Source organism: Pelophylax lessonae (genome assembly GCF_965119305.1).
Source record: "Pelophylax lessonae genome assembly, chromosome: 11".
Taxonomy (NCBI): Eukaryota; Metazoa; Chordata; class Amphibia; order Anura; family Ranidae; genus Pelophylax; species Pelophylax lessonae.
In genome coordinates, this window is record NC_138778.1 from 23,980,503 (window position 1) to 24,002,822 (window position 22,320).

A 22,320-nucleotide genomic window follows, 5' to 3' on the forward strand; every position below is an offset into this window, starting at 1 on the left:
TCATTATCCAAAACCTACAAAAAGTTTTGGCCAGAGTTCGACTTTATGTGTCATATTTGTAAGCTCCACCTGAAAAAATGTAAGGGAGCCCATTATGGTCATTACTACAGCAAGTGAGGTGCCCATCTTACTGGATTTCCCATGATCTAGTATAAAAAATCCAAATGGACACAGGTTACACAGTTATAGCCATATAACCCACATTGAGTGTAATTAACCTAGAGGCATCACCCCGGTACCGGTGTCCATAGCCGACGGTCGGCTGTCTTGTAATGACAACCGATGCGGCTGAGAAGCTGCTCGGTTGTCATTACAAGCAGCGGGAGGGGACGCCCCCCCCCCACCTCCCGCCGCTTTCCGTGGCTCACCCGGGTCTCCCCTTCCACAGGGAGACCCGGGGCAACCAGCCTGCACGGTCGCCGAAGACCCGATCAAAGCCGCATTCGTCTCTGATTGGGGCTCCATGCAAAAACCCAGAAGTGATGTCATGAGTGACATCACTTCCGGGTACTCGGCGCCAGATTAAAAAAAATGACAGCATTCAAAACAGCCAAACTTGGCCTTTTGAATGCTTTTAAGTGCAGAGGAGGGGTTTGGGGTCTTTTAGACCCCCAGATCCCTCCACAACAGTACCTGTCAAGAAACAAACAATAAATAAATACATTTTTTTTTTAAATGTTCAAAAATATCAGCGCATATTGGCCAAAATATCGGTATCTGCAACGAAAAACCGATATCAGTTATCACTAATTAGTACATTGATTTTATGTAAGACTTTTTGCTTCCTTTACCTGCAGGAGTCTTACTGGTGCAAAAAAAAAACAAGAAATACAGAGCGAAATGTATTGAAATAATGTAGAGGCTCTGACACTGAGTAGGTAAATGACTGCAGGTATGTGATGCAGGCTCCTAGGGGGCTGTCTATCAAGGTGATGACCCAATAGGAATGTGTGTGGGTGGGGCTGAGAGGCAAGCTCTGAAACTTTCCGAGAAGTGTTAAAATGTTACTAAACCCCCAACAGTAAAATCAGTCAGTATATGCAGTAAAGCATGCTTGTTATACTCACTGTGAAACCTAATGGGTTAATCCTCCACATTGTGTAAAAAGGCTGTTTGATCCTGTTTTCTTTGATCCTCCCCATTTTCCACTGTCCCCAAACCATCTCCTGATAGTAAAGAGCCTTTGGAGGTACTCTGCCAATGCTCAGTTTGGTGTGTATTGCTAGAGAGTTTATTTTTGTATTTTTTTGGGAGGGTACATTTGATCAGCACAGGACCAATCAGCACTATCCAGACAGAAGGTCAGTCTGTATTTGCAGTAAAGCATGCTTGTTATACTCACTGTGGAACCTAAGGGGCTAATCCTCTGCATTGTGTAAAAAAGGCTGTTTGATCCTGTATGCACAGATCCTCCTCTTCTTCCACTGACTCCAGAACAGGTCCGGATAAGACAGAGTTACTGGAGTCAGGCTGCACATGCTCAGTTTGGTGTGAATTGCTAAAGAGTTTTTGATCATATGATCAGCACAGGGCCAATCAGCACTGTCCAGTCAGAGGGTCAGGGGTCCTGGATCCTGATAGGACAGCCCACTGCAGTATGAAAACTCTTCCTACAAGCTTTAACCAGACACTAATAAAAGTCACAAGACTGCTATATACTGCTGATGAGAAAAGATATTTAGCAGTTTATATTTACTAAAATAATTGAGTTTCAATGTTATGTGTACTGTGGTAGAGCAGATATAGTGACTGCAGGCTCCTGGGGAGAGCAGATATAGTGAATGCAGGCTCCTGGGGAGACCAGATATAGTGAATGCAGGCTCCTGGGGAGACCAGATATAGTGACTGCAGGCTCCTGGGGAGAGCAGAGATAGTGAATGCAGAGTCCTGGGGAGAGCAGATATAGTGAATGCAGGCTCCTGGGGAGACCAGATATAGTGAATGCAGGCTCCTGGGGAGACCAGATATAGTGAATGCAGGCTCCTGGGGAGACCAGATATAGTGAATGCAGGCTCCTGGGGAGATCAGATATAGTGAATGCAGGGTCCTGGGGAGAGCAGATATAGTGAATGCAGGGTCCTGGGGAGACCAGATATAGTGAATGCAGGGTCCTGGGGAGACCAGATATAGTGAATGCAGGCTCCTGGGTTTCATAACACTTTACGGCTTCACAAATCATTATGGCTGGGCGTTTGATCGTGAATGGCTGCTGCAGGTATGTTCACCTCTAGGCGCATGCACATACAACAGTGTTCCCCATTCCCCACCGGTGACAACGTGACTCACCTGGCTTCCACCTTCTGTCATCTTCTGTGACCATATCCACTCCTTGTATGAGGTTGTCCCAGAACTCCTGTAGATTGTCTGATTCTGGCAGCCTCCCAGCCATTCCAGCTATCACTATTTCCTCCATGGTCAATCTGTGGACAATAGGAAGAATTCAGCGTCAACATTAGAAGTCAACAAAAACCGAATAAATATTTCAGTAAAACTATGTTGCATAATTAGGGAAAGACATTGTTTTATATACAGAGCCCTCACAGTCCACCGCTCTACAGGACTACATGAGCGGGTGTTTACCAAACCTACAGAGAGTCTTGTGACTCTTCTAATCAACACTTTGACCTATCCCCCCTTTCTGATGGGTTGACCATCTGGTGAATTAAAGGGGAGAGGGGTGAATTAAAGGGCCTAAAAGGTCACAAGACTCTCTGTAGCTTCAGGAAACATTCACCCTCCCCTCTATAACTGAATCCCATAGAAACCTATATGTGTGAATCAGGAGAAGACTGCATTATGGCCACTAGATAGAGCTGATGGTGATAGTTAATGTGCATTTGTTTTCCAATGATCTCCAGCTCCATCAAGTGGCAATTATGTGGTATTTCCTTAAATCACATTTTCGATCTACAGAGTGGACGCCATTATGGGAATTGTGTGTTATGTAAGACCCTCTTTTAAATAGATGTGACTGGTAACTCCTTCTTAATCTTTCCTCTTTCTTGGAACGGTAGTCGGTTATTATAAGTTATGGCCCACCCACACACTTGGTCTCTCCTGTTTTGGTGGTCTTCCCATGGGCCTGCGGGACTGTGTCAACACTAATTTCCGTCACTTTTTTACCATCTTAAAGTGTATAATTAAGCAAGGTTGAGTTTGATGACTTTTTGTAAGTGTCCAGCTGTATTTGCATGTGAGATTTAGGGTCCTGATGAAGCAAACTTTTCCACGAAACACGTTATACGTTATAATCTCGGAAGATCTCCATGCCACAAGTGTATACTTAACCGCCTTAGCGGTATCCCCGAGCGTGACTCGGGGTAGGAATTTTCTGCTATTAGCGGTATCCCCGAGTCACGCTCGGGGTCAATGGGCAGAGCGTGCAGACAGCGCAGCGGAGCTTCTCTTACCTTATCCTGGCGATCCAGCGATGAGCTCTCATTGCTGTGACCGCCAGCCGAGATCTCCGCCGCTCGTCTGTCGGTAGGAGGACTTCCTAGTTCCGTTCCCTGCAGCAGCAATGCTGCATGGGAGCGGAACTAGGGAGGGAAATTAAAAAAAAAAAAAAAAAAACGTTGCACAAAACACATAACACATTTTATATTATATATATGCATATATATATATGTATATATATATATATATATATATATATATATATATATATGTATATATATATATTTACCTATATACACACACATATATATATATATATATATATATATATATATATATATATATATATATATATATATATATATATATACCTATATACCCACACACACATATATATATATATATATATATATATATATATATATATATATATATATATATGTATAAAATTATATTATTGATTCGATTATAATTCATGCGATATAACGCATGAATTATAATCTAATCAATAATATAATTTTATTATATATAATATATATTAAATAATAAAATAATATTATTGATTCGATTATAATTCACTTGTTTGTGTTTCAAATTTATCACATCTGGGATGTCTACTAGAGACTTGTTTTGGTCAGGTTTAAGTCAGTAATTACTAAGAATTGTAGGCCTATAATACATAACGCCAAATTTCCATGAAAAGAATTGTACCGCTTTTGGAACAGAATTCCTGACAGAATCATACCGGCAGGGAGGTTAAGCAAGGTTGAGTTTGATGACTTTTTGTAAGTGTCCAGCTGTATTGGCATGTGAGATTTAGGGTCCTGATGAAGCAGACTTTTCAGCGAAACACGTCTTTAAAAAAAAGATGATGCACAAGAAAGCCTGCAAACAGTTTGCTGAAGATAAGCAGACTAAGCACATGGATTACTGTAACCATGTCCTGTGGTCTGATGAGACCAAGATAAACTTATTTGGTTCAGATGATGTCAAGTATGTGTGGCGGCAACCATGTGAGGAGTACAAAGACAAGTGTGTCTTGCCTACAGTCAAGCATGGTGGTGGGAGTGTCATGGTCTGGGGATGCATGAGTGCTGCCGGCACTGGGGCGCTACAGTTCATTGAGGGAACCATGAATGCCAACATGTACTGTGACATACTGAAGAAGAGCATGATCCCCTCCCTTCGGGCAGTATTCCATGATAACGACCCCAAACAACCCCACTGCCTTGCTAAAGAAGCTGAGGGGAATTGAGGGGAAAGGTAATGGACTGGCCAAGCATGTCTCCAGACCTAAACCCTATTGAGCATCTGTGCGGCATCCTCAAACAGAAGGTGGAGGAGCACAAGGTCTCTAACATCCCCCAGCTCTGTGATGTCATCATGGAGGAGTGGAAGAGGACTCCAGTGGCAACCTGTGAAGCTCGGGTGAACTTCATGCCCAAGAGGGTTAATGCAGTGCTGGAAAATAATGGTGGCCACACAAAATATTGACACTTTGGGCCCAATTTAGAAATTTTCACTTAGGGGTGTACTCACTTTTGTTGCCAGTGGTTTAGACATTAATGGCTGTGTGTTGAATTATGTTGAGGGGACAGCAAATTTACACTGTTATACAAGTGTTATACATTGCAGCAAAGTGTAATTTCTTCAGTGTTGTCACATGAATAGATATAATAAAACATTTACAAAAATGTGAGGGGTGTACTTAATTTGGTGAGATACTGTATGTGTAGAATATGAGATCACTTGATCAAATGCCTAGGTACACAGTCATGTGACTGGCTGCTCTTGAAGCCCAGAGCAGTATTACATTATTTTAGAGATGCTAGGTGGCCAGGTTGGTGAAGGGGGTTGCATATTCACTATAGGTCATTCCACTGTTAGCCAATCTTCCGTTGGGTCCCACCCTTGTCCAGGGTGCTGAAAAGCGAATTCACTAACAATCGGGGAAATGTTTGATTCCTAAATTAGCATTACACCCAAAACACTAAGAAACATTTGGGTTAATTTACTAAAGGCTGGGGGGGGGGGGGGGTTGGGCATGGCCAAACTGGGCATGTGAGTAGTCTAGCCTCACGGAGCTCCCAAGAATAATCCTGCCAACGATCGTCTTCCCTGCCAGAGCTTTGCAACAGACACATTCTCTTCAGCTGATCGCCAGGATTCCAATGGTACCTCCTGTGACACCATCCGACGCCGCCATGGCCTGAAACATTTACTAAAGGCAAATAGACTGTGCATGTTGCAAGTGCAGTTGCTCCAGAGTTTAGTAAATTAGGGGAAGCTCTGCTGACTTCCATCATCCAATCATGTGCAAGCAAAAATGCACTTTATTTTTATTTTCCTTGCATGTGATTGGGTACTCATTGTAAAGTGAAGCCTTTCCTTATTTACTAAGCTCTGGAGAAATTGCACTTGCGAAGTGCACAGTTGTTTTGCCTTTGGTAAATGAACCCCATTGCATGTTATATACCAGAGCTACCAATGTCATGTATGAATGTTGATAATTATGTAACTCTAGGGCAGGGATCTCCAAATTTTCCAAACAAAGGGCCGGTTTACTGTTCTTCGGACTTCACGGGGGCCGGACTGTGGCCAGTGGGATTAGAAAAGGTCCTGACGTCAGTGGGAAAAATAATGCCCCATTGTTTGTTTCACTGGGAGTAATTGTGCCCCATTATTGGTGTAAATGGGAGGTATTGTCCCCCATTGTTGATGTCATTGGGCCCCATTGTTGGTGTCATTGGGAGGAATTTTGCTCCATCATTGATGTCATTTGGGCTCCATTGTTGGTGTCATTGGGAGGAATTGTGCACCATCATTGATGTCATTGTGCCCCATTGTTGGTGTCATTGGGCTCCATCATTGATGTCATTGGGCCCCATTGTTGGCGTCATTGGGAGGAATTGTGCTCCATCATTGATGTCATTGGGCCCCATTGTTGGTGTCATTGGGAGGAATTGTGCTCCATCATTGATGTCATTGGGCCCCATCGTTGGTGTCATTGGGAGGAATTGTGCCCCATCATTGATGTCATTGGGCCCCATTGTTGGTTTCATTGGGAGGAATTGTGCTACATCATTGATGTTATTGGGCCCCATTGTTGGTGTCATTGGGAGGAATTGGGCTCCATCATTGATGTCATTGGGCCCCATTGTTGGTGTCTCAATGGGAGGAATTGTGCTCCATCATTGATGTCATTGGGCCCCATCGTTGGTGTCATTGGGAGGAATTGTGCCCCATCATTGATGTCATTGGGCCCCATTGTTGGTTTCATTGGGAGGAATTGTGCTACATCATTGATGTTATTGGGCCCCATTGTTGGTATCATTGGGAGGAATTGTGCTCCATCATTGATGTCATTGGGCCCCATTGTTGGTGTCATTGGGAGGAATTGTGCACCATCATTGATGTCATTGTGCCCCATTGTTGGTGTCATTGGGAGGAATTGTGCACCATCATTGATGTCATTGGGCCCCATTGTTAGTGTCATTGGGAGGAATTGTGCTCCATCATTGATGTCATTGGGCCCCATCATTGGTGTCATTGGGAGGAATTGTGCTCCATCATTGATGTCATTGGGCCCCATTGTTGGTGTCATTGGGAGGAATTGGGCTCCATCATTGATGTCATCGGGCCCCATTGTTGGTGTCATTGGGAGGAATTGGGCTCCATCATTGATGTCATTGGCCCCATTGTTGGTGTCATTGGGAAGAATTGTACCCCTTTAATTGGTGTCAGTGGGGGGGGGGGGTTATGCCCTGCTGTTGGTATTAGAGGATGTAATAGTGCCCCAAGGGCCAGATAAAAGTAAGCAAAGGGCTGTATCTGGCCCCTGGGCCGCAGTTTGGAGACCATTGCTCTAGGGGGGGTCATGCACACTGCAGCTCAAAAAAGAAGCTGCTTTTTCAGGCATTTGAGCTTTTATTTCACAGCCTTAAAGCTTGAAGAAGTTTGTGCTTTTTTGCATTGTCTTGTACGTTTTTTTTTCAGAAACTCTCCCCTCAGCTCATTTCATTTTATTTTTTTTTCTGCATTTTCAAGCTTCTGTGAGCTTTTTTGAGCTTTTTACGCTTTTTCATGCTTTTTTACGCACTTCGGCATCTTTTCTGCTCGAAAGCTCCTCTCAAAAACACAAGTTTGGCGGGTTTTTTTCTACCTGTAGGAGCATAGACCTGTAAACTCCTGAAAAAGCCATAGTGGACACATTGGCTAACATGGAGGGGAGTTTCCAGGCAGAAAAAAAACGAGAGCTCAAAAAAAGCTCAAAAGCCTGTAGGAGCCGCTTCTTTGAGCTTCTTTGAGTTGCAGTGTGCATGAGCCCTAATTGTTACAGTGGGGAGATTTAGTAGAACTGGTGCAGCTGTGCATGGAAACCAATCAGCTTCTAACTTCAACTTGTTCAATGAAGCTTTGACAATAAAATCTGAAAGCTGATTGGTTTCTACTCTGCTCAAAAAAATGAAGGGAACACTTTGAAAACACATCAGGTCTCAATGGGGACAAATCTCATGCTGGATATCTATACTGGTATGGACTGGGTAATGTGTTAGGATCTATACTGGTATGGACTGGGTAATGTGTTAGGATCTATACTGGTATGGACTGGGTAATGTGTTAGGATCTATACTGGTATGGACTGGGTAGTGTGTTAGGCTCTATACTGGTATGGACTGGGTAATGTGTTAGGATCTATACTGGTATGGACTGGGTAATGTGTTAGGATCTATACTGGTATGGACTGAGTAATGTGTTAGGATCTATACTGGTATGGACTAGGTAATGTGTTAGGATCTATACTGATATGGACTGGGTAATGTGTTAGGATCTATACTGGTATGGACTGGGTAATGTGTTAGGATCTATACTGGTATGGACTGGATAATGTGTTAGGATCTATACTGGTATGGACTGGGTAATGTGTTAGGATCTATACTGGTATGGACTAGGTAATGTGTTAGGATCTATACTGGTATGGACTGGGTAATGTGTTAGGATCTATACTGGTATGGACTGGGTAATGTGTTAGGATCTATACTGGTATGGACTGGGTAGTGTGTTAGGATCTATACTGGTATGGACTGGGTAGTGTGTTAGGATCTATACTGGTATGGACTGGGTAATGTGTTAGGATCTATACTGGTATGGACTGGGTAATGTGTTAGGATCTATACTGGTATGGACTGGGTAATGTGTTAGGATCTATACTTGTATGGACTGGGTAATGTGTTAGGATCTATACTGGTATAGACTGGGTAATGTGTTAGGATCTATACTGGTATGGACTGGGTAATGTGATAGGATCTATACTGATATGGACTGGGTAATGTGATAGGATCTATACTGGTATGGACTGGGTAATGTGTTAGGATCTATACTGGTATGGACTGGGTAATGTGTTAGGATCTATACTGGTATGGACTGGGTAGTGTGTTAGGAAGGAAAGGATGCCACATTGTTTGATGGAAATGTAATTTATCACCCTACAGAGGGCTGAATTCAAAGAAACCCCGAAAATCAAAATGAATAAATGATGCAGCAGGCTAGTCCATTTTGCTAAAATTTCATTGGAGAAACTCAAAATGGTAATTTGTATGGCCCCCACGTGCTTGTATGCATGCCTGACAACGTTGGGGGATGTTCCTAATGAGATGACAGATGGTGTCCTGGGGAATTTCCTCCCAGATCTGGACCAGGGCATCACTGACCTCCTGAACAGACTGAGGTGCAACCTGGAGGCATTGGATGGACCAAAACATAATGTCCCAGAGGTGTTCAATGGGATTTAGGTCAGGCATGCGTGGGGGCCATTCAATGGTGTCAATTCCTTCATCCTCCGGGAACTGGCTGCATCTTCTTCCCACATAAGGCCGAGCATTGTCGTGCACCAGGAGGAATCAAAATCCACTGCACCAGTATAAGGTCTGACAATGGGTCCAAGAATTTCATCCAAATACCGAATGGCAGTCAGGGTGCCATTGTCTATCCTGTAGAGGTCTGTGCGTCCCTCCATGGATTTGCCTCCCCAGACCATCACTGACCCACCACCAAACCGGTCATACTGAACGATGTTACAGGCAGAATAACGTTCTCCACAGCTTCTCCAGACCGTTTCTCATCTGTCACATGAGCTCAGGGTGAACCTGCTCTCATCTGTGAAAAGCACAGGGTGCCAGTGGCGGAGCTGCCAATTCTGGGGTTCAGAGCCAATCGAGCTCCAGGGTGCTGGGCAGTGAGCACAGAGCCCATTAGCGGATGTCGGGCCCTCAGGCCACCCCCATGAAGTCTGTTTCTGATTGGTCAGAGATATTCACACCAGTGGCCTGCTGGAGGTCATTTTGTAGGGCTCTGGCAGTGCTCATCCTGTTCCCCCTTGCACAGAGGATGCTATACTCTGATTAGTGTTCCTTTCATTTTTTTGAGCAGTGTATGAAGAGCTGCACCAGAGTTTGCACTCTCCCGTTTTAGTAAATCCCCCCCGTGTGTTATCTGTTGTTGTAATGTTCTATGTGAAGTGTAATTGTAGGTAATAGGAGGACACAAAGGGGGAGATTTACTAAAACTGGTGCACACAGAATCTGGTGCAGCTGTGCATGGTAGCCAATCAGCTTCTAGGTTGTATTAAAGCTTAATTGAACAAGCTGAATTTAGAAGCTGATTGGTTACTATGCACAGCTGCACACGATTCTGCATGCACCAGCTTTATTAAATCTCCCCCAAAGTCTCAGTTTTTAGTTCTCTGTCGGTTTATCGGAGAGGAAGGGAGAGATGTACCGGAAACTCATTTTTCCTGTTATATCGCCGTCATTCCACATATCTTCTGTCTGATAATCTCTTGAAACACGGACATTGTCACCCAGGGATATTACAAGCTGAACCCTGGGATAAGCAAATATTGTCTAAATATAAGACAAGAATTCTTCCTTAAAATTCGATGTGCTTTGTGTGTTTTATCCAGATCTGTGCAGGAATCCAGTGTGAGACTTTCCCTCTGTGCAGGAGCTTCCTAATAACCCTTCTGGACCGGAAGGATTTGCCCCCTTCCTGACCAGGCCATATTTTGCGATTCCGCACTGCGTTACTTTAACGGACAATTGCGCAGTTGTGCGACGCTGTACCTAAATAAAATTGATGTCCTTTTTATCCCACAAATAGAGCTTTCTTTTGGTGGTATTTGATCACCTCTGCAATTATTATTTTTTTTTTTTTTTTGCGCTATAAACAAAAAAAGAGCGACAATTCTGAAAAAAAAAAAAAACAATATTTTTCACATTCTGCTATATAACATTCCCCAAAAAAAATTAAAAATCAAAATTTTTTTAACATTTTAGGCTAATTTGTTTTCTGCTACATATTCTTGGTAAAAAAAAAAAGCGCAATAAGCATATTTTGATTGATTTGCGCAAAAGTTATTGCGTCTACAAACTACGGGAAAGATTTGTGTCATTTTTATTGTTTTTTTTTTACTAGTAATGGTGGCGACCTGCAATTTTTTGCTGGACTGCGAGATTTAGGCAGACAGATCGGACCCCTAACTGACATTTTTGACACTTTTGGGGGGACCAGTGACATTATTATAGTAATCAGTGCTAAAAATATGGACTGTTAGGGCTCTTTCACACGGTCCGCCTCCGTAGGCGGATCCGTGCTGCTCAGCTGGGATCGATACACAGACCCCCGCTGAGCCGGTGGATGACAGCTCCGTCTCTGCTTGCAGTGCGGAGAGGGAGGTGTCACAACTCCTGCTGCTCTCTATGGGGGATCGGATGAGAGCAGACCACCTGCCCGATCCGATCCCTGAATGGATGGAAAAATAGGGTTTCCATCCGTCCAGATTTCACGGACAGGATCAGATGCGGATGGCAGCGGGTGTCAGCGGCGGTGTCTCCGCTGACATCTGCTGCCCCATAGAGCTGCATGGAGGATCCAATCAGATCCGCCTAAAAAACTGACAGGCGGATCTGATCGGATGGCCTGTGTGAAAGAGCCCTTACTGTAATAATGACACTGGCAGGGAAGGGGTTAATCTTCCTTGGGATTAAGGTCTCCTATCTACCATCACCTATGCTGGAACTTGTTGTCCACTCTTTTTTTTTTGTTGCACAGTTTTATATCCTATGAACTTTATTTTTACAACTTATTTTCACCTTATATTTTTTTTGATATGGACATTTCACTGATATGATTTTCCATTTATATGAATAATTTGATTATATTTATGTTCACAATTATTTTCAATTTGATTGATCACTGCTGATGTTAGCGCTACATATTGTGGTATTATTGGGGAAGGGGTTAGTACTGGGGGTGATCAAGGGGTTAAATGTAAGCCTAGGGGAGTGATTCTAACTGTATGGGGGCGTGGCTTGTGAAATGATCACAGAGACCTGTGATCCTATATAGAAGGATCACATGGGCTCTGTGATCATTCCAGGTAGAAGAACGGTCAGCTGTGTTTACAACAGCTGACCGTTCTCTCTCAGCGGGGAACGATCGCGGGTGTCAGGCGGCAATCGGAGCCGCTTACCCCTTACATCGGAGTCCCTGCTGCCATGAGGGGGTGGGAGCGCGCTTGCCCCCTAGCTGCAGGCGCGCGACCGACGTAGCCCTACGTCGGTTCGCGCAGGAGGGCCGCCCTGCCGCAGTATATATGCGGTGGGTGGTCCGGAAGCGGATAAAGACCGCTCACTGCTGCTCTCTCTCCTTGTGCAGGATGACTGGTCTAGTCTCCACCCCCCCTCCTGTAGTTCTCTGCAGGCAGCCTATGAGGGAGTGGACTACTAAGCCCCTCCCACATCTCTGCTCTCTGCACAGGCTATGCACAGCATTAAGACATGCTGGTAGGTTAATTGAATCCTGTATAAAAAAAAAATTGGCCCTACTGTGTATGTATGTGAGTTAGAGACCTTAGATTGTAAGCTCCTTGAGGGCAGGGACTGATGTGAATGTACAATGCATATGTAAAGGGCTGCGTAAATTAACAGCGCTATATAAGTACCTGAAATAATAATAATAAATAAATTAGGATGGTATCACCGCTTCTTTTACGTGGTAATGTCTAGGTTTGCAAATACATTAGATGCACAAAAAGTGCATTTATATCCTTTGTGGCTAAATATGAATATGATTTCATGAAAGTTTCCTTTTTTGCCCAAAATTCAGCTTTAACTCTTTTATAGTGCAATCCAATTCAAGTAAATGATGTCATTTAAAGTGGAGTTCCACCCTAATTTATACTTACCTCCATCTTCTCGCTCCGGGTCACCTGAAAAAGAAATGGATAATCGCATTTTTTTTTTTTTTTTTTACTTACCTCGTAGCGAAGAAAATATACTTACCTTACTTCCTCCTTCCTCCTTCCTCGGCCGCGGCCCGTCGTCACTTCCTGGCTCTGCAATGATTCCTGGGAGCTGAATGTCATCGCTCCCAGGAATCATTGCGCCTGCACCGGCCCCGACGTCAGTTCCGGGGCGCGCGCGTCATCCCCTTCTAAACAGCTTCTGGGCATGCCCAGAAGCTGTGGAGGGATGACGCGCGCGACCCGGAAGTGACGTCTGGGCCGGCGCAGGGCATCGTGGGACCGAAGAAGGCGGAAGAGGACGCCGAAGAGGATCTCGCTGGCTTCAAGCTGCCCACATCTGAGATGGCAGCGCTGGACAAGACGTTTTCAAGTTAACCACTTAAGCCCCGGAAGATTTTACCCCCATTCCGACCAGGGGGTATTTTGCGATTCGGCACTGCGTGACTTTAACGGAGAATTGCGCGGTTGTGCGACGCTGTACCTAAACGAATTTGGCGTCCTTTTTTTCCCACAAACAGAGCTTTCTTTTGGCGGTATTTGATCACCTGTGCGATTTTTTGATCACGCGCTATAAACAAAAAAAGAGCGTCCATTTTGCAAAAATAGCAATATTTTTCCCTTTTTTTTATATGAAATTCCCCCAAAAAAAATGTAAAAATCAAAATTTTTTAAAATTTTCGGCCAATTTGTTTTATGCTACCTATGTTTGGTAAAAAAAATCGCAAAAAGCGTATTTTGATTGGTTTGCGCAAAAGTTATTGTGTTTACTAACAAAGGGTAAGATTTTTGTCATTTTTGTTGTTTTTTTTTTTAACGCGTAATGGCGGCGATCTGCGATTTTTTTTGCGGTACTGCGACATTGGGGCGGACAGATCGGACCCTTGACTGACATTTTTGACACTTTTGGGGTTACCAGTGACATTTCTACAGTAATCAGTGCTATATATATGCACTGTTACTGTAAAAATACACTGGTAGTGAAGGGGTTAACTTTATTTGAGAGGGAGGGGCTGTGTGTGTCCCTAGGGGCGTGATTCTAACTGTGATTGGCTGGGGCTTCAGCTGTATGCAGACTGATCAACGGATCTACATAGTAGATCCAGATGATCAGCTCTCATACAGCGAGGAGAATGACAGGTGGCTTGTTTACACAAGCTGCCTGACTTTCTCCCTCTCCCCCGCCGATCGCAGAGTGGCCGGCGGACATCGGGTCCGCCGGTCACACGCGCGGGGGGGTCCGTGACCACTCGGGAGCGGGAGCGCGCCTCCGGGGGCGCGCGCTCGCTCCCTAGACCCTCACAAGCTAGTGACGTATTTGTCCTAACAGGTAAGTGCAACCCGGGACAGATCAGAGGCTATCCATTGTGGAATGCACTAGCCCTGACTGTCCCGGGGTATTTTTATTAAAAAAAAAACTTTCCCAGGGTGGAACTCCACTTTAAATACAAAAGCCCTGCAATGACATGCATTTATCATAATCGGTGCTGTTTAAGTAGCCTAAGCAAATATTGAAACTACACACTTGTATATATAGGTTTAAAGGTGAGATAGAGTTATCGTATGGTTACCGATTTTTCTTTTTTTTTTTTAACAAGCATTAAAAGGCCAGTCCACCCTAAAAGTGACATTTTACCCCCCAGACTTCACCTATAACTGGAAAAAGCATAAAAAATGAAGACATTTAATAACGGAGGAGACTTGGGGTCAGGCCATATAAACGTTATATAGAAGACAGTTCCCAGCAGTGAACAGTACCAAGCACACACAGAGAAAATTATCTATAAATCTCCCTTGTGATTTTTACCTTCACACCGGGGAATTCGTATTTTTATCTCTAGAATCCTCCAGACAAAAGTCCTTGTCTGGAGAAACTCACAAGACAAATGCATTAATAATATATTCAAAGCCTACACCCTTTATTTGCCATGCTTGATAAAACCTCTGCCAGTCCCATTGGGGAGACTTCCCTTCTAGACTTCCTCTACCTGCTGTGTCCACGTATACAGAATCTCACAAAAGTGAGTACACCCCTCACATTTTTTGTAAATATTTTATTCTATCTTTTCATGTGACAACACTGAGAGCCGGTTCACATAGGCGCGACCCAAATTTGCCGGGCGACCTGTGAAGTCGCGGTGCGCAGCCCGCACCGCGACCTCGGAGCGGCATGCACGGACTTCATATCATTGAAGTCAATGCAGGTCGCTCCAGGTGGCCCCAAAGTAGCTCAGGACCCTTTTTCTAAGTCGGAGCGACTTGTGTCGCTCCTATTAGAACGGGTCCTGTGCTAATCTATGGCAGGCGACCCGCGGCGACTTGTCAGGCGACCAGGTCGCCTGACAAGTCGCCCCAGTGTGAACCGGCTCTGAAGAAATTACACTTTGCTACAATGTAAAGTAGTGAGTGTACAGCTTGTATAACAGTGCAAATTTACTGTCCCCTCAAAACAAAATCAACACACAGCCATTAATGTCTAAACCGCTGGCAACAAAAGTGAGTACACCCCTAAGTGAAAATGTCCAAATTGGGCCCAATTAGCCTTTTTACCCTCCCCGCTGTCATGTGACTCATTAGTGTTACAAGGTCTCAGGTGTGAATGAGGAGCAGGTGTGGTAAATTTGGTGTTATCGCTCTCACTCTCTCATACTGGTCACTGGAAGTTCAACATGGCACCTCATGGCAAAGAACTATCTGAGAATCTGAAAAAAAAAGAATTGTTGCTCTACATAAAGATGGCCTAGGCCAGTGATGGCGAACCTTGGCACTCCAGATTTTTTGGAACTACATTTCCCATTATGCTCATGGATTCTGCAGTGTATTTGAGCGTCATGGGAAATGTAGTTCCAAAACATCTGGGGTGCCAGGGTTCGCCATCACTGGCCTAGGCTATAAGAAGATTGCAAAGACCCCGAAACTGAGCTGCAGCACGGTGGCCAAGATCATACAGCGGTTTAACAGGACAGGTTCCCCTCAACCGGCCAAGCATGTTTCCAGACCTAAACCCTATTGAGCATCTGTGGGGCATCCTCAAACGGAAGGTGGAGGAGCGCAAGGTCTCTAACATCCACCAGCTCCGGGATGTCGTCATGGAGGAGTGGAAGAGGAATCCAGTGGCAACCTGTGAAGCTCTGGTGAACTCCATGCCCAGGAGGGTTAAAGCAGTGCAGGAAAATAATGGTGGTCACACAAAATATTGACACTTTGGGCTCAATTTGGAAATTTTCACTTAGGGGTGTACTCACTTTTGTTGCCGGCGGTTTAGCCATTATCAGCGGCGGTTGTCAGCGGATATCCACGGCTCCATAGAGGAGACTTAAGGGTCCGATCAGGTCTGCCTGAATAACTGACAGACCGACCTGATCAGACAGCCCGTGTGAAAGAGGCATTCGGCTGTGTGGCTGTGGAATGGCAGGGAGATGATGAAAAATATAAAAAAATTAATTTTAATGAAAAAAAAAAAATTAATAAACTGTTTCCATGTTTTGTGAGGGTGTGATAAGAACTGAGGCTGTTCCAACCAACTGCCCCACACTCCCTGTCCACTTACCATTAAACAAAGGACGCCAGATGAAGCTGTGAGAACAGGCAGGGGAAACACTCAGCGCCGTTAGTAACTGCTAGTCACACCCCCGGCCACCACAAGAGGGCGCCAGTTCCCCAATAGAAGCATCTCACTCAAGAAGGCCGCCTAGCCACGGCCTCAATTACAGGCCCTGGCGCCATCTTAGTCCCGGAGTGGCTGGGGGGGGGGGGTTGCGCACGGGGACAAGACACCTCTTGCAGAGCAGCCCAGGTGCCAGATCACTAATTCTAGTCACCAATGCGACCTGGCGCCTGGGATTTGTCGAGCCCTGAGGTACAGTACAGTACAAAAGTAGAATATCAAAGCAGCAAATGTGCAGCATTCCACATCATTACAGACCAGATATACATGCTCAGTAAAATATAGACTTAGATTGATGAAGACTGAGAAGAAACAGAACAAACATACATATAGACAATTGAGAATGAACAGATTTGTGGCGTGGTACCCAATACCCTTAGCCATTTTTCCAGGTGTTTTAGTTACGGTAAGAGCAGAGGAACACCATGCATCCCAGACCTTATTGTACTTAGTTGGGCAACCTCTACGTTGAAAAATGAGTTTTTCATAAGGCAACACTTGATTTTTCCAATTGTAGCCACATACGTATGGAGGAAGGGGTGGGTTGGATCCATTTAGGCACTACAGCCTTACGAGCTAAGAATAATGTTTCCATGAACATAGTTTGAGTATGTCTCGGCCACCGTTCTTCGTCTAAGACCCCCAACAAACATATCAGTGGGGTGCATGGAACCGGGACAGATAAGACTGCAGACAGTACATCTGTCACCCGCTGCCAGTACCCTGCTATGACAGGACACAGCCACATAACATGCGCAAAGTCCGCCTGTGGACAAGTACACTGAGTGCATGTAGGGGTAGGCAAGTGATGCATTGCATGCAGTCCAACTGGGGTCACATATGATTGATGCAACATATATAGGTGAATTATTTTATTATTAACAGCCGGGGATACAGAGAGATGAGAAGAGCAGGCTTCCTCCCAATCCTCATCGGACAAATCAGGGATGAGTTGTTGCCATTTAATGCAAACTACCAATGGGGTTTTGTTGGTTGTAATAGACAATAAATGTGAGTATAAAATAGAAATATGTCCGCTAGGTCCATGTGACCGGAATACACCCATCATTGGGTAATTAGAAAAGCTAGTGTCATGGGCACTAAAATGAGTCTGACTCCACATGCTAAAGCTGGAGATATCTATAGAAATTAGTTCGGGGAAGTTCACATTTCCTCTGCAATACATCAAAAGAGACCAAAACATTCCATCATATACATCTCCCAGGGTGAGCATTCCCCTACACTCCCAATAGTAGTAATCTGTAAATAGCCGTTAATGGGGAAACATCGGGTTATGCCAGAGTGGAAGAGCTTCATTAATGCCTCCAAAATCTGCAATTCTTTTGGCTGCCCTCCACACCGTGCGGGCTAAGGTCAGTAATGGGATATGTCGCTTACCCAGCACGGCTGTAGGTGCCTCCAGCGCCACCAACAGGTGTTTAAGTACATAAGCAAGATATAACTCAACCACCGCCGGCGTACCAACCAGTCAATCAAATGGCGCAGCTGCCCAGCCAGGTAGTAATAATATAACTTCGGCAGCGCCATTCCCGCCTCAACCTTAGGGCGTTGTAAAATAGAAAGTTTGAGTTTACGTCTGTAATTAGCCCAAATAAAAGAAACAAATAATGTATTCAGGGTTTTAAAAAATGATTTAGGCACTCAGATAGGCATATGAGATGTCACTTATAAACATTTAGGTAAAAGAATAATCTTTATGAGGTTAATTCTGCCTGCCACCGACAAGGGGAGCCTGGCCCAGACTTTAAAGTCTTTTGCCTATAGGTGCTGTAAGTATCTCCTTAACATGATCAATTTAGGAGATATTTACAGTGCATGCAGCCGATGACGTCATCGGCGCATGCGCTCTGAAGGATCGGCCACCCGTGCCGTTCCTTCAGAGCCCTATGTCGTGAACGGAGGCTCCCGCACGCATGAGCGGGACTGATGTAATCGCTCTGGCCAATCAGATGGCTGGAGGATGCAAACAAGAAAGCGGGGGGCACTGGGAGGGCTTCCTTTTAAAATAAGTATTTCATAATGAGCTAGTATGCGATGCATACTAGCTAATTATGCCTTTGTCTTTACAGGTTTTTACTCATTTTTTTTTTAGGGTTTACTTCCTCTTTAAAGTGTCCAAAGGAGATAATGTAATATTAATCCCCAAGTATTTGAACGAGGACACTACCCCGAGGGGGCTTGGCATGTCATCACAGGGCAGGGCCTGAGATGAAAAAGGCATCAATGCCGACTTCTTCCAATTAAATTTGAGGCCTGAATAAGTGCCAAATCCATCAATTATTAGCATTGCTGCTCCTAATGAGATAGATGTGTCCCACATATACAGAATAAGGTCATCTGCATATAGATCTATAATATCAGCCCTTTCACCCATGGTGATGCCCTTCAGGAGAGGAGACTGCCAAAATCTCAGTGCTAGGGTCTCAATAGCTACCGCAAATAATAAAGGGGACAGAGGGCACCCGTGTCTGGTACCCCTGTGAAGTTGTATGGATGGGGACAATAAACCATTGACTAGAAGATGGGAAGAAGAATCCCTATAAAGAATAGAGACCCATTTTTGGAACTTAGTGCCAAATCCAAAGGAAGTTAACGCAGCCATAAGAAATGGCCACTCTAAGTCAAAGGCTTTTGCAGGGTCTAATGAAGCCAATGCACAAGATTCAGGCAAAATTCTTTAAGCTGTACTATCATTTGTGTTCTACGGATATTGATAGATGTGGACTTTCCTGGCATAAAGGCAACTTGGTCTGGATGAATTATACCAAGAATTACTGCATTAAGTCACTTGGCCAAGATTTTCGTGATAATTTTATAGTCTATGTTTAATAGAGAGATTGGGCGATAAGACGCACAGTCAGCTGGGTCCTTATTAGGGTTAGTTATAAGGACCAGTGGCGGCCCGGCCATTGGGGGGGCGCAGGGGCGGCACCCCCCCCCCCCCCCAATCAATGCATCCGGCTCCCTAATCTACATGCAGGGCACCAGACGCATGGATTCCAATAGGGGTTGTTTTTTTTAAGCATCTAATTAGAGCCAGAGGCTCTAATAGGCTTCAAAAAAGGGTGGGCTCTGGGCGCAGAGCCCACCCTTGATTGAACATTCGCTATTATCACACTTATTCTCCTCCCAGCCAATCAGGAAGCGGGTCGTGAGTCCCCTTTCCTGATTGGCTGAAAAGAGAGGCGATTTTACTGGCCATTGGCCAGGAAGAGGGAGGAGACACACGGCCGGAGGAGACTCACAGCCACTCGGGGAAGGAGGAGGTAAGGATGCTGGCCGTCCGGCCAGCCCGCAGGGGTTGGTGGTGGTGGATTTGCCGGCCGTCTGGCTGGCCATCCCGCAAGAGGAAGGGGGGTATGTTCGTTTTGCCACCCCCCCCCCCCAAAATTATCATGCACCAGCCGCCACTGATAAGGACCACAGTGGCAGAGTACATAGATGGTGGCAATCTCCCCTCCCGGAAAGCTGTAGAATATATTTGTGTTTAAGTAGGGCCAAAAATGTCCAGATTTAGACAGTACATCTCCATGGGTAAACCTTCTGGACCCGATGCTTTCCCTTTAGCCACCGATGCCACTGCTTCCCTGACCTCATCCTCTGTTATATCTGCCTCCAGGTATTCAAAGAGAAATGCGGTCAAATTTTCTCTTAGAATACCTGACTATTGGATGGCGGATCCGACCAGCACCGGAGTGCCTCGCCTCACCTGAGCGGCTCTTTTCTGTTTGCTACAATTATATCTGCCTCCATCTCCTCACCTTGTTCTTGAGCCAGTGTAGGGACCAACAAATCCGAGAGGTAGGTATCAATGTCCTGGCCGCTATTCACTTGTTGTTTACCTATATGAGCCAGCAACCAACTGGACTGCTTGCCACATTCAAAATATTTCTGCTGGGTAAAAAAATTTACCTCTTTGCATTGGCAGAAGTATAATCTGAATACATGTGAGACATAGATTCGCAGTGTAAACGATTAGAGGTGGATAAATTGCTTCAGCCGTTTGACATTTTTTTTCTACTTCTCCCTCATCTTGTCGGGAAGAACGTTTAATATATGATATGGTGAACTTATGGGCCCCCCTCAGGTACACCTTCAAAGTATCCCAAAACAATAAACTCCCTCAGTACCGTGAGCTTCTAGACCAAGGTTTCTCAACCAGGGTTCCTCCTGAGGTTGCTAGGGGCTCCTTGAGAAATTTTTGCCTCTCCGATAAATTCCCAATGACACCATTGTTCCTTTGTAAGGGGGTAATTCTTCTAAAAAGCGCAGAGGTGATGAAATACCACCAAAAGAAAGCTCTATTTGTGGGAAGTAAAGGACAAAAATTGTATTTGGGTACAGCGTCGCACAACTGCGCAATTGTCAGTTAAAATAACGCAGTGCCGTATCGCAAACATAGGTCTGAGCACGAAGGGGGGTAAACCTTTCCGGAGCTGAAGTGGGTAAACATGGTGAGGTGATGTCGTCTGGAAGCCAGTGAACGTTTGACAGACAATCCCGCCGCCCGGCAATGCAGAAGAACTCAATGACTTCAGCCGCGTATTACAGGAACACAAAGCATTGTTGATGTAGCAGTGGGGCCCTGTTTTCCTTGGTCATTCAGGGACACAGACGCAGAGAATTTTTACCCAGGATAACGGGGGTGCGGGTGCTGGAGCCCACCACCAGCCAAGGACGGCATTTTGTGTGTGAATGCACATGGCACTGAGCACCATCTTAACACATGGACCGATCTAGACAAAGAAGAAGAAGAAACGTCTCTGTGCCGCGTCAGGCCATAATGTTGTACTGAGACGGACTGAGCCAGGGATTAATCTCAGCCTACAAAGCTGTTCTGTTGTGTGATGACTACATCATGGAGAAGAAGGAATCCTCTCACCGGATCAGCCGGCGGTGGGAATGTACAGCCTCAGAGTGATGCCGGTTTAAAGGGAACTTCCAGTCTCATTCATTGTCACTGCAAGATTTCCCCCTCTATTCTTGTTCTGCTGACAACTTAACCAATTACCGACCACCCCAAAGCAGATTTACTGCTACAGGGCGGCCGCGCTGCGCAGGATCACGTACATATACACATGAACCTGCAATCCCAGGTATCGGGCACACATGCGCGCCACCAGAGGCTCCTCCCCCTGTGCTTTTGCACAGCGGGAGCTGATCAGCAGGCCAGGCAGACTCCATGTCCTCCAGCACCCGCTGATCATTCTATACACAGGCAGAATTGCAGTCAGCCTATGTAAAACAGGCAGATCACCATTCTGTCAGTATGGAAGGCATGGATCCTGTGTTCCTGCAAAGCAGGGACATGGATCTATGTCTTCCATTAGTAAAAAGCACCTCCCACATAGTGAGAAAAATACTAGCTAGTAGTGGCGCACCAAAATTTCGGCAACCTAAATTTTCGGCCGAAAATGGGTCATATATGGCGAAAATTAATGGCCGCCACCACAGCAGCTTTCACTTTAACTTAAATGGTGCGTGACTGGCCGCGGCGACTCCCGAGACCCGCCGTTTGTACCTCCTCACCAGCCCTGTGCTAGACCAGTTGCTAGAATAGTTTAGCAACCAGTGAAGTCACGGTCAAGGAAAGTGAGGCCGAAAAGAGGACCCAGCATGCAGAGCGAAGGAGGATCTTCCTCGTCCTCCTCCACTCCTATGATATGATAGAAAATAGATAGAAATGATAGAAAAAACTATTTTAAAATCATTTGGGGGAAAAAAGTAATTTTCAGTTTCGGTTTTCAGCCAAGGGCATCCTGAATTTTTGGTTTCTGTTTCGGCCCAGAATTTTCATTTCAGTGCATCCCTACTAGCTAGGCACATATTTAACCATACAAAAACACACAGAGGGTGCATCGATCTAGTGCATTATCCTGAGACAAATAATTTATTGTATAAAAACACTCCTGTTGAGTGCCCTCACAGTAAGCAG

The 22,320-nt window shown here is 45.0% G+C and overlaps 1 protein-coding gene across 1 annotated transcript in view; it reads right to left on the reverse strand.

Moving 5' to 3' along the window:
• The window catches only part of FASN (fatty acid synthase), a 142,045-nt gene that overhangs the window by 101,208 nt on the left and 18,517 nt on the right, over window positions 1-22,320 (reverse strand). The window contains exon 2 of the mRNA XM_082272472.1: window positions 2,287-2,420. Within this exon, the coding sequence (XP_082128598.1) occupies window positions 2,287-2,413 (127 nt within the window). The 5' untranslated portion in view covers window positions 2,414-2,420. The remainder of the gene's footprint in view (window positions 1-2,286; window positions 2,421-22,320) is intronic.